This window comes from Rhyacophila brunnea, unplaced genomic scaffold, assembly GCF_057557595.1.
Source record: "Rhyacophila brunnea isolate RB1 unplaced genomic scaffold, BYU_Rbru_1.0 scaffold_11, whole genome shotgun sequence".
Classification (NCBI taxonomy): Eukaryota; Metazoa; Arthropoda; class Insecta; order Trichoptera; family Rhyacophilidae; genus Rhyacophila; species Rhyacophila brunnea.
In genome coordinates this window covers 13,813,224-13,826,537 of record NW_028232763.1, presented here as the reverse complement: position 1 = coordinate 13,826,537, position 13,314 = coordinate 13,813,224, and the positions used below count along the sequence as shown (strand labels likewise).

At 34.8% G+C, this 13,314-nt stretch overlaps 1 protein-coding gene across 1 annotated transcript; it reads right to left on the bottom strand.

Moving 5' to 3' along the window:
- Positions 1-646: 646 nt before the first annotated feature.
- Positions 647-12,608, bottom strand: Patsas (palmitoyltransferase Patsas). Its single transcript, XM_085959040.1, has 7 exons — positions 12,501-12,608; positions 11,967-12,373; positions 6,741-7,015; positions 5,703-5,968; positions 4,623-4,865; positions 2,133-2,624; positions 647-1,200 (listed from the first exon to the last, which is right to left on the bottom strand). The coding sequence occupies exons 2-7, from the start codon at positions 12,083-12,085 to the stop codon at positions 1,009-1,011; spliced, it is 1,587 nt and encodes a 528-aa protein (XP_085815166.1). The 5' UTR covers positions 12,086-12,373; positions 12,501-12,608; the 3' UTR covers positions 647-1,008.
- Between the last annotated feature and the right edge of the window lie 706 nt (positions 12,609-13,314).

The following is a 13,314-nucleotide window of genomic DNA, read 5'->3' as shown; positions in this document are numbered from 1 at the left end:
TATGTGCTTTACCAACACCTGCACGCTACCTAATTACGATGAATTATTTAATTACCTAGTTACGCCATATTTGTTTCTGAGATTGTATTTCAAATTAAAATTATCAGTTAAATATATTAAATGGCAGTTTTCGCTAGGGGCATTTCTCTCACTCTTCATGAAATAGTTCTGTTTTGAATGTAACATTCTTAGTACTACATCATGTTGTATTTTTACTTCAGTACTTGGCATGGGCATTCTCTACAATTTAATAAACTATTTTTTTTTATTCAACGAACAATTCACAAGATTTGAGAATGTAAAATTCTTTATTCAACAAACATAATTTTAAAACATCACAGAAACATACCTACTTGAAAAAATTTTGCATTATGCGCTGCCAATATTAACATAATTTGATAAGCACTTCAGTTATATTATAAAACTACTAGTTCTCGTAATTAGGTTAAATTGCAGGTGGCTCAATTTGTAAAGCACATTGGCCGAAATCCAATGAATGCAGGTTCGAATCATACCTGGCATTGTATATTTTCCAATACCTAAGTATGTTTCTGAAGAGTTTTAAAATTACGTATGTTTTCTTCCAATTCTTGGTTACAATTTTATTATTTTAGGGTCTTAAAATACTTGAAATAAAACAACTGGACGGAGATTCGTAGTTATTGATTTATTGCTTTATTTTTAAGTTTGATCACTTACAGGCAAAAGCATTAATACTAAGGCGGCTTAAGTGTTAATCTCTCTCTTCTCGAAACACCAGTCAAGCAAAATAGCTCGTAATCATTATTTTTACGCAGTCTTGAAAAAAATAAAGATTTCAATATCGTAGTAACAACACAGGTGTAAAGTCATATCAGATTTTATAAAAGCTTAAATATATTATTATTCTTGCGAAAATTCGTGTAGCTGATGTCATTTGTGCGTCAGGCATTGCGTTTAACAATTTAAACATTGTCATGGTAAAATGAACTCGAGCGTATTTTTAATACTTTGTTTTCATCATAAACATCAAAGTTGGTCTTCCGTCAATACGTCTTGTTCGTCATATTTGTCCGGCAGACAAACAAAGAATTCTATTAAATTTAGAATGGGACCCCTTGAAAATGGGTTCTGATATCGCCCTCTTTTGTCTCGAAGATATGGGTATCTCTTGTAATTGAACATTTCATTTGTTGTGAGATTCATACACGCATGAAGTATCTGAAATTTTAAAATCATTGTTTTATTTATTATTATAATTAAGTTTCTTTCATTCTAACTATTGCACTGCAAAATTCAACGATAATTTATCAGTTAGGTATTCATTTAATTCTGATAATATATTTAACTTAAAATATTAGTTACGCATTTGAAAAAAATCATACAATGTAAGAGTTATAGGGTGAATATAATTTAGCGGTTGTTTATAACTGTTATCACACCAAATCAACAATACAGTTCGTCCCCAGTATGAGAGACAGAGTATGGCACACCTTTTACGCGGATTAGTTAGCAACCGTTTGTTCATCCCCATTCAAAGGGAAGCGATTTGAGAATATTTAACACATTCATGCGTTAGATCCAGTTACACATTTTAAAAAAATATGATGTGAATTTATCCCATTCGATTCGAATCCCAACAATCAGGATCTATAAAGCTTAATGCTATCAACTAGACCACAGCAGGTGGGACTATTTTAAATCATATATTATGGTGTAACTTTTAATCAATTATGTACAACCATAGCCAATCTTTATTTGACAAGCCAAACACAAATTTAGTGCCAAAACTTGGTGGACCTATCTGTCTTGCCTTTGATAGAAGATAGATTATAAGATTAAAATAATATCAAAAGTGAATAAAAACAATTGCAGGTCAATCTAAAATTTTATCAGCACTCGAAATGGGAAATTTTACGAAACGGAGCGCTCGTTAATTTTCTGAAAATATTAACATAGTTATCCAATTTTATGTGTGTTTCACATAAATAAGTGCGTTTGATTTTGTTATATGGCCATTCTAGTTCAAATGGTAAAATTATTTTTTCCACGAGACGGAACGACAATGTTGCCGATTTTACGACCTGGAACGGCGCTCCGGTGCGCTTTGGTCCATTCCGAGCCCTGAATTTTGTGTAAATATAGGTACATACCGATGTACATGTCAATATCCATCCTAACCCGCAGAATACGATTGCCTCTAATAGTCCCAGAATATACAGTAGTCCGAAACCTTCGATCATCACGCAATAACAGGCAAAATATATTGTGAACGAGCAATTGATAGCGATACTCATCACAAACAAGAAAAACCACATTCTATTTCTCAGCCCCACACAGTTGTAAATAAATGGACAATGATGGTCAAAATATGAGACGCATCTATTGCAAACTCGGCAATGTTTCGCTCGTAACGGTCTCAGGCACCGACAGCTGTGGCATAGTCTTGATAAGGTGACATTTCTCTTTTTCCACTTGTCGAAGTAAGGAATTTGCTTTATTGCTCTATAATATGTATCTGAATTGAGAGGAATGTATCCAGGATCTCTTCTATTTGCTATCACCCAGCTTAGCCACATCACAATGTTCCAATATATGAAGCAGTAGTGTGATCTTCGGAGACTGTTCCATGTTATCGGTATACACTAAAAAACAAGCGGTCACTATTATAATAAATCTAAATGAAGGAAATTCCCATTATCGCTCAAATGGGAAGCATATGGATTGGTTTTGAAATTGTGTCACTGCCACTTATGGAAATGCCAATACAGGTAGTTCTCGACTTTCTAATAATTCGTTGGTGCTTGGATTAATTCTTAAAATTTAGGCCCTTACAAGTTTATAAATATGAGTGGGAAACGGAGAAACTGCATTCCTGATACTAAAAAAAGAAATTAAGGACTCTTCATACGGAGACAAATATGGAAATAATTAGGTGTTCTGAAAGCGGTGAATCTTTTACTTCAATCAGCCGTTTGGATGACCTAAGCTGGTCTGCAATGGAAATATATATCTTCAAAGATTGTTTCCAAAAGACATGGTATAGTAATGGATGAAACAGAGATATCTTTGTCATCATGGATTGATGATCAAAATCAAAAAGTTATTTCTCAGAGTTTTTCAATTATTTAAACTAAGGCTCTTAAAGTTTGCATAAAGATTGGAAAACTTGATTAAAAGGAATGGAATTTCAAGAAAGTTAAGACTGGTTCGACAAATTTAAACTGAGGTATTTTTTACATAATATTAAAATCACTGAAGAAGCTATCAGTCTGCGACAAAGATGCTGCAAATGAATTTATTTCGTCATTGTCCAAAACACTTTTTGATCGTTTTCTTATACATTGCTCCATTTTCGTACATATTTTCAGGAACCAATTATGTACGAAAATCGAGGACCGCCTGTATTTGTGTAAATTGTTCAGAACCCACTGTCAGTTTTGACTACCAATGAAGTTACCTGATATAAAACCACATTGGCTACAAACCACCCCATCGATGGGACGACCAATGAATAGCCCTAATTTTCTCATGCCAAAATGTTGAAATCATTCTAAATTCGAGGGTATACTGACAGAAAGCATTAAGTCATTAAAACAAGATCTGAGATAATCGCAAAAAGGACTATAAATTTTTTTTCAAAGCGTTCTCCCACGTAGATTTTTTTATGATTTAAAAACATTTTTTCTAAATTATAAAGACTAACCTTTATGGCAAACACAATATACGACATGTTACAAGTCCTGTATGTTGTATACGTAGAACGCATTAGGTCATTATCATGATTTCTATCAGAATAAAAAAATAACAATATGATTTAATAATGTTTCTATTTTCTCACCATTATATCCTATGCCTTTGTGCGTTTTATCAGGACGTAGAGGGTAAAATTGTGTACAGTTTAGCATTTAAAACAGAAAAACAGCAAAAACTGAGTTAATGCGTTCTGTCAGTATACCCTCGTAAATGTCAAATACGTTTTTATTTATTTACCTTTTTCGATCCTAAGATCATATTATGGGCCTCCACAGTGTGGAGGTTGTATGTACAGATTTTTGTTTTTATAAGAAATGGATGTTAGCCACTTGCTCAACATATTAGGTCCATACTCTAGATCCAAACACACATTGAAAAACAGCATGTGGAATATTTTTCCAGACTTGGAATTCGAACCCGAGACCCACGACATTATAGGCCATCGATGTAAAATACTATGAAGGCGTAAAACCTATGTATAATAGCTCTTTAGTCCTCACAGCGTGGAGGTTATTAAACAAGCCTTTTATAAGAAACGGTTGTTAGCCATTCGCTCAACTCCGTTGATTTCTTGCTCTCGATCAAATTCACATTGATTAAAACAACATGTGAATTTACTGATGCGGTGAACCATTCTTCAGAAACAGCTACTACCCCACTACTCCACTGCAGGCGCGTTAAAGAAGTATAGCTTTTTTAGAAAGAATATGTACAAAAGTATAATGATTCATCATATTTTCTCAATATAATGTAGTGCGTGCACTGCAGGAGATATCTTTATTTTATATCACTAAACTAAATAAAGACCAAATCACTATTTGGTCGAAAGGAAAATAAAATAAAACCCTTATAATAAATCTATTAGTACAACAAAGGTATCATCTCACCCGAATGATATACATGGGATATCCCCATAAAAGTACTGATATCAAGAATAAAAGTAGTGGTCCTTTTGAGTCGCCCGCTCCACCAAACATGAGACCCCAAAGCTCGGATATGGGCGGAAGCCATCTGCTTTTCCGTTTCATTTCTGACTGCAGCATCTTCACCACTTCCGTACGTCTGTGGCTTTGAGCTAACATCAGAGGAGTCTTACCATTTTTGTCTCTTGGCTCTAGCTCGGTTTTAATCTAAAATAATTTGAATAATCTGTTACACCTGAATCCATCCTGATTTGTCAGTATTATGATGTAAATATAATAAATCTAAATGTATTTTAATTATGTTCAGGTCAGGCGTACATTTAAGATTTTGTTCAGGAAACTAAAGGCTTTAAATAATAGTGTTTTACAGTTGCACATAGTTTGATCAGTCAAAATTTAAATTACCTACCTAATTGACTAAATTTAATCAGTAAAAAGTGATGTTTTGTATTTTTGTGAACAAACTAACCTGATCTGAGGAATTATGAAAAAATATTGCGATGGGGTATTATCATATCAACACAACTACCTTTGAAGGATTTTTCACTTGATCTTTTAAATGAATGTTTCAATTACTGTATATTATCGATACTTATATTATGATATTGGAAGATAAGTCTGCCTTAATTACGACTAAGCTAAGTATTATTGATACATAGGTAGCTGATTTTCAAAAATCAATAATTGCCCGTTTTCATTAACCGGTTATAGGTAAGGTTACCCACAAAATTTTTTATAATAAAATTATTAAAATAAGAAACTAGAAAATTATTTATTAAAAATAAAAATAAAAACAAAATTAAAAATGGAAACAATAAATTATTATCAATACACTGTAACCCTGATTTTACGTTTTTAAAGAGGCCGACAAAAACACCTAAATTGGGGGTATTGGAATATTTTTTTTATTAAATCCATACAAATTGGTTTGGAGCATATTATGTCAACGTGTTCATTCACCCCTTTTCAAGAATATTTCTTTTCATTTAAACTGACACTGTTTTTCTTTCCTATGACATTATTTTAATTTGATAATTAGCATACCTTTTCACAGAGTAGCTTCACGCATGTAAGGTTTCCAGAGAGACATGCCAAATGTAGCGGAGTAGAACCAAAATTATCAGTTTTATGCAAATCCACTCCGGAATACATCAACAGTCTAATTAAATCGGCGTGTCCTTTGTATGCTGCCCAGTGGAGAGCGGTGTCTCCGTTGATGTCACTGAGGTTAGTGAGAGCACCCATGCCCAGCAAGTATGCTGCCGTTGCTGTTCTACCATACATGCAAGCTGTCATCAGTGGCGTCAGGCCTGAAAATAGAGACACAACTAATAGAAAATTCATCAACAACTTTTAGTTTGAGATTAAGTAACCCTTGTCCAGCAGGGCGCCAATGCTTTGTATATTCTTTGTATATTATTCCAAGTGGTAGCTACGCCACTACCTCGGGAGCACTTGCCTCCTTAAAAATAGCTGATAACGTACTAAATCTAAATGCCACATAATTAACACATTCGCGGACACATGTTAGTGATATGACACATTTCCATTTAAATATGTAGAAATGAGTTAAAAGTGTTAAGATACGACACTATCTAATGAAAATATGTTCACACCATGCCACAAGTAGTAGGGAACATATTGTTTTAATCCAAAATACGACTTCTATAAATGTATTCCGTTCCACAGTACAGGAAGTCAATGGACGTCCTTCATATCACATCTTCCAAAATACGATGTTTATAGAAGTCATGTCCACGAATGTGTTAAGCCACTCTTGTACATAATAATATAAAATTATATATTGTAGGGATATCATATCAGAAGAAAAAGTATTGATAATGGTGTCATTATCGGAACAAAGGTATTGCTATCAATACCAAATATTGGTATTGTATCATAACGTTTATGACATCCCTAACTACTTAAACAGCTTCAAAGTTAGTGGTCATTTAACTTAAGAATTCCCCAGTTCAAGCACTGCTTATATTAGGTCTTTTATCATAGTGTGTCATGAAATAATTTACTTACTCTGGAGTATATTTAGGAATTTAAAACGCAAAGATGGATATATAATAAGACCTTTAAAATCTGCTGCATTGACTGCCACCCCGGCCTGCAGCAAGACCTGCACCACGGCGGCGTGTCCTTTACGGCACGCCCAGTGAATGGGACGCGGCCCCTGAGTTCCCAGGCAGGAGAGGTCCACGGGGGCGCTTCTCTCAACGAGGTGTCGCATAACTTCCACCGATCCATCCAAGGCAGCCCAGTGAGCCGGTGTGTACCCGTGCTTGTCACGTGCGCACAGTGTCTCCGGACCCAGTTTCTCTACCAGCCTCTCGATATCAGTCACATCCCTGTGAAATATTAGTTATAGATTTTCTTACTAAGTGAATATTGAAATTAATTGATTGATTTTATACATTTATACATCCAGTGATACTTTTACGACACCGAAAGAAGTTTCAAAGTAACCTTCTAAGTTTAATTATTTATAACCAAATATTGAATAAAACTTTCTCCAGATGACAGGATATTACTAATATGAAAGTGAACTTGAAAAACAGACTACAATGACTTGCTACCATCTACCATGTCTCTACACCCGATATGTGAGTATATACCGTGGCATAATGAATGTTGAATGTCCTTTAAAGTTATGTGAGAGTGTCCCAAAAGCAACTTCCCAAGCGTGCATGCACCAGAGTGTACATGATTCCTAGTCTGATATAATTATGTAATATACAATGGTCAATCCTCGATGAGAAAATACCTTCACGCTCACGGTACAATGCCACGAATTGTTTGAAAACTGAGAAATTTTAATCTGTGAACGTGTCATCAAATCCAATAACCTTTTAATTAATAAATGAATCATTGTTCAATTCTATACCTGAAGGTCTGGATTGATTCCTTATTGATCTATAAAATTTCATTGAGTACCTAACTATTGCTAAATTCTATCAGACTAAATCAAAATATCACACTTCCTTCAAAAATCAAGGATTTAATTGAAATGGGAGAACAAGGTTTTTTGAAGTGTTTCTGTATTGAAGTAGAGTATTGTTACCTTTCATAATTTTATAAGAACTGTGCATTTCTATCAGCATGGTTCATTTAATTAAATTAACAGGTAATAAAAAAGTTCATACTATTATACACAAATTTTCCTTAATCATATGTAAACAGTGTAATGTCAAAAAGGTTAAAATTAATATCAGTAATATTTATAATAAATGCGTATAATAATTTTTGCATCCTTCAAAATAGCACATTATTTCCAATAATAATATTATTTGTTTTTATCAGCGATGCATAACATTTTTATTAGAGTACATTCAATTTATCCATCTACCGATTTTACACAGGCCGCCGCATTGGGTACAAGTGTCATAATAAAAATCTTCGAACAACCATCATCTGTGATGTGGAAAGGAAGTGAAAAATACTGTTTTAACAATATGTGAATTGTAATTTGCAATTTGAACTGCAATAATAGACACTTGCTTCATGTCATGGGCACTGAGTTTTTTGAAAATATGTTATCAGGTATCATATCTCGTCTAAAAGTGATTTTCTATTAATTGCCACTTTACATATTATTGAATGGGTCATCTTTTACTGGGCCACTGGACTGATCTATCCAGTGGCGCACCCAGGATTTAATATTGGGGGGGGCCCAAGGAGGAGAATGTAAATTAGTCCCATAGGCTCTTTTTCTTCTTCACAGCCTAATTTCTCGTTGTCTATTGCACTCGGTGTACCTACACCATGATCCCCACATCCTGAAACGGGCCCTCAGGCTAGGATATTTGGCGGGCCCCCTACCTACCGCTAAGATTAAAGGCAGTGTGAAACACTACATTAACGTTTTTCAAATTGTGTTTTAGTTCAAATTAAGGGTACTTATACAGTGAATTATTGGCGATTTTCAATACATCCACTTTAATAATGGAGCTGTCGAGTATCGACACATAATAATCAAAAAATAAATTGCACAATTATATAAGCAATTGAAAATGTTCATGGCCATGAAGTATAATAGCGCCGCAGGCGACTTTTTTAACTATTAAAGCTAATTTATGATGTGTGTTTATCTCACTTATCTGGTCAACCCGACACGACGGGCCCCCCACAGCCCGGGCCCCCAGGCTAGAGCCCTGTCAGCCCTCCCCAGCCATGACCTACACCACTCCGGAATTCGGGTGGACACGAGAATTTTTGACAGTTCCATTAGGGATTGGGTTTCTAAAAAAACCTGTAGTGTTTCGAAATTTTTGTGTTAGAAATTAAAATCTAAGAAATTGTTCTAAAAAGGGTGCTGGAGAATTACAAATCATTTTTTGCCAGTGTTTTTATTTGTCTAAGCCCAAAGGTTTATTGGCTTTCAATTTCAATGGTTAAAATCATTCTGATAATTTTCATGTTTGGGGGGTGTCAGGGCCCCTTGCCCCCCCCCCTGGGTGCGCCACTGTAACCACCTCACTTTAGTGTGAAAAAGCAAAGATTCGTATTTAGCTTCCATAGAAATGCAAAGTTTTTTTTAAAAATTCCTGTTTTTAAAGGTCTGGATTTGATGAAATTTACCATATTGGTCTAGTACAGGTTTTAGCACTGCGGTAATGTTTTCGAAACTATAGATTCCCTATGTAAATAAAACAGTGCGTAGATATAATGTTAGGGTTTCTTGTCTTTGCGAGGGTAACGAATCCTTTAAATGAGCCTAACATTGACGGAGCACCATCCATACAAATTCCTCCATGATATTTTAGATTTTTCTAAATATGAAGAAATAGAATCAAAAACATCTTGTCATGTCGTACGCTCGGTGAGTTCTTTGCAGCATAGATATTGATCTACTATTTTGTTTTCATTTATGAAACGAAAACCTGTGAGGCCAACGATCGATTCGGCAACATCGAAATCACATTAGATCTTTCATCGGCTTTCATAATTTCACGAAGGACTTTTCGGTTTTCGCTATTTCGCGGATTTTTCTCTTTTTATCATTATTTTCGCGGTGCACTTGCAACAAGCCAGCGGTGCACCGGTTAAGAACCACTGGTCTAGAGTCACAATATTTATGCTGAATTCCACCGAAAAAATTGTTTTTTTTTTAAATTTACACCACCACCGACTGTGGTGGGCATGGCCCCCACATCATGAATGTTTGGCGGGCCCCCTTACCTATCACCAGGGTTAAGGGGAATGTGATGTTCTACAATAGTGTTCCCAAATGGTATTCCGTGGATTTATCTATATTGTTAAATAATTCCCTTGAATTCTTGATTTGCCGGACCTCATATCATATTATCGATCGTTATCATACTATGAACCACTGGTCGCGACCCCCTCTTGTGGTAGCCAAGTAGCATTCGACCCTTCGATATTGGATAAATAACCATTTTTATCTTTCTAAAAACACTAAAAATAATTGTAATATAAAACGTGAATTATTATCATGTAGTTACGTATATCATATTTTCATCATACTTCATATATTTTATGTTAATTTTGATGAAGTAGTATAGCACCACATGCGATTTTTTTTTATAATATAACAAATTTCTGGTGTGTGTTTATCTCACAATTAGACGAGCCGCCACGCCGGGCCATCTTAAGCCCGGGCCCCCAGGCTGTAGCCCTGTCAGCCCATGGTGGTGGGTGTAGTCGTACTTTTCACCGAATTTTTATCGTCGATTTTAGGTTTTTTAATAGTGAAGTTCCTAAATATTAATTGAAAATGGAAAAAAAAGTATTATTGCATTTAACTTATAGATACACAAACCTACCCAACAGAACACAGCCTAATTTCTCGTTTATCGGACTTACACGGTGTACACCACTCCGGAATTCGGGTGGACACCGAGAATTTTTTGACATTTCCATTAGAGATTGAGTTTCTAAAAAAACCCGACATTAGTGTTTCGAAATTTTTGTGTTAGAAATTAAAATCTAAGAAATTTTTCTAGAGGGTGCTGGAGAATTTCTAATCATTTTTTTGCCGTGTTTTTATTTGTCTAATATATTGGCTTTCATTTTCAATGTTTTTGGGGGGGGCCAAGGCCCCTTGGCCCCCCCCTGGGTGCGCCACTGGATCTATCACATCTGTCGCAGCACAATACGCTTTAAAAGTTATAATTAACAGATGGAAACATGTTACCTAATCTAGTCTAGGCATATGACGAGTTCAATCGTCTTTCTGATAAAGCCGTCTGTAGTTTCCCTATAAAATCACTGAAGCAAGTTCCAATTCGATGAATGTGGTATTTTTGTATTTAAAAAATCATAGGAGTTGAATAAACCTCGATGTGACGGACTAATTTGCACAAGAGGACGTCTCTTCTGTCAAAGTCTGTTTTATAATAAAGTAGGTTTCTCGAATGCATAATATGTTAAAAGATTGACAAATTATTTTAGCTGTTTGTAGTCATATTATGTATTTATTTAAACAAATAAACAATTTTTTAAACAAATTAATGTTAAAATTATATAAAAACACAAAAAATATCAGAACATCAGCCGGCACGCATTAAAACTGGTACAGAAAATCACACCACATGACAATAGACCAATTTCCTTGCCCGATGCTGTGTAATCATACAGTAGTCATGTGCCAAACATTATTTACGGGCAGGAAATGGACCGGATATTTTGTCCGCTAAATTAAGATTTAACTGTGCGTCGTTATTTGAGAGTATATTGTATGAAAATTATTGATCCCAGAAGTCCTTTTCTGTCTCATTGCAATATGTTTTGTCTCCATCTCTATGCAAAAAAGTTTTCCTTAATATTTTTGAGACTGGCTAACTATTTTAACATGCTACAAAAATGTCATTTAGTCGGCGGGCCGCAGTTTGTGTACCACTATTTTAAATAGAATCAAGCTTAAACCAATTGAAACCAGATTCAGTTTGTCAGAGATATTTTCATGATAATTTCAGTCACATTAACATGCAAAGCTTTATTATATTTTCTAAATGAAGTAATAGCCCGTTTACACAAGCATAGATTTACTGCTGACAGTAGGCACCTATGTATTATCGTGGCCATAACAAGAAAATGCATGGATCAAAAAAATTCAGCGGCTTCTGAATATCATGTGATAGTTATAAATTGTGCCATTCTGCTCACGCCTGCGCAATAAAACGATAGTGGCGAACTAACCGCGCAGAGAATTTTGATGTTTATCAATTTTCCCAACCTATCAAATAGCATCATACAATGACAAGTCTCACTTACACTTGAAGAATGAGATTGGCAAGACAGTCAACACTTTTGCTGAAGAAAGTATAATGTAGTACGTACCCTGACTTGACGGCATCAAATATGAGCTCGGAAGTCTGAATGCTGAGCAGGTCGGTGGAATGAGAACAACTGATGATGGCGCTATCGTGGGCTGCTAGATTGTCAGACTCGGCGGCCATGTTGCATGAGGGCGGCTGCGGCAGCGCCCACACCCCGCGCGCCGCCCCCGGGCTGGGGTGCACCTTGCTGCACAGCGTTATGCCACTCGTGTACTCGTTGGATAATAAGCACGCTTCCAGGGTGCTTTTGCCTGAGGCTTCCGTGGTTTAGCCGGTGCAGCACCTCTGTTCACAGTTTATTCCTTCCGCTTTTGAGTAGCTACCCCGACCCCTCAAGCTGCTGACACCATTTTCTTCATCATCTGATAGTTATTTTTTTAGTGGTATATGAGTTTGAATGGATTGATACTGAAAATATTTAAAAAATTAAAAAAATTATGTACTTAGGTATTTTCTATTGTTAGAATATTTTACTGATTTTACATTGTGATGCTGTCATTAAAGAAAGAATTAAACTATGCATTGCTTTACATACCTGAGGGAATATTCTTTGATTTTTTATAAAAATAAAACTCTTTAGAAAAATAATGTAGAATGTTTACCAGTGCCTATAATCTATATCGACTGGACAAAATACGCAACTTAGTAGGTACTCTACTGACTACATGCGGAAGTGCTTATTGATTTTTACGCGCGCATTCACTATGGCGCACTTTTGACCTCCAAAATAAAAATATTTTCTAAACACACGAAAGATGATTGTATGGAGTTAATCTTTCTTTTAAACAAAATATAATAACATAAATAATCATGATGTCTATGATAAATACGTAGTTCAATGTGCAATCAATTGAATGACCTCTTTTTATTTGTCAAATTACGAATAATAATTACGAAATTAGGATAACAATTCGAAAAGTTTACCATTTGGAATATTATGATGTTTTTCACGAATACAAGATTATTTAAAATAATGATTAGATAATTTGATTAATTGAAAAAGTATTTTGAAGATAAATTGAATTACGATTACAAATTTTTGAAAAAGTTCGTGCTGAAAGTTTTCTAGAAATTTAGCAAAAAATATCAATAAAAATGAAATCAACGTTCCTAAACCCAATAAAGTTATAGTAAACGCTTTAAATAAAAGCTCCAACTGCCAGTCTTCGATAAACTTCGATAAAATAATTCACATTTTTAAACCCAATATTAATAGTTATTTAAATTTACTATAATAATATTGTACGTAAGTACTGTGTTATATTGTATTTCGTGAGTGTCTTTTTTAATCTAGAAATATTTTTCATTTTTAGTTTACATACTTTGACTGGGTGGTATTGGCATAGATT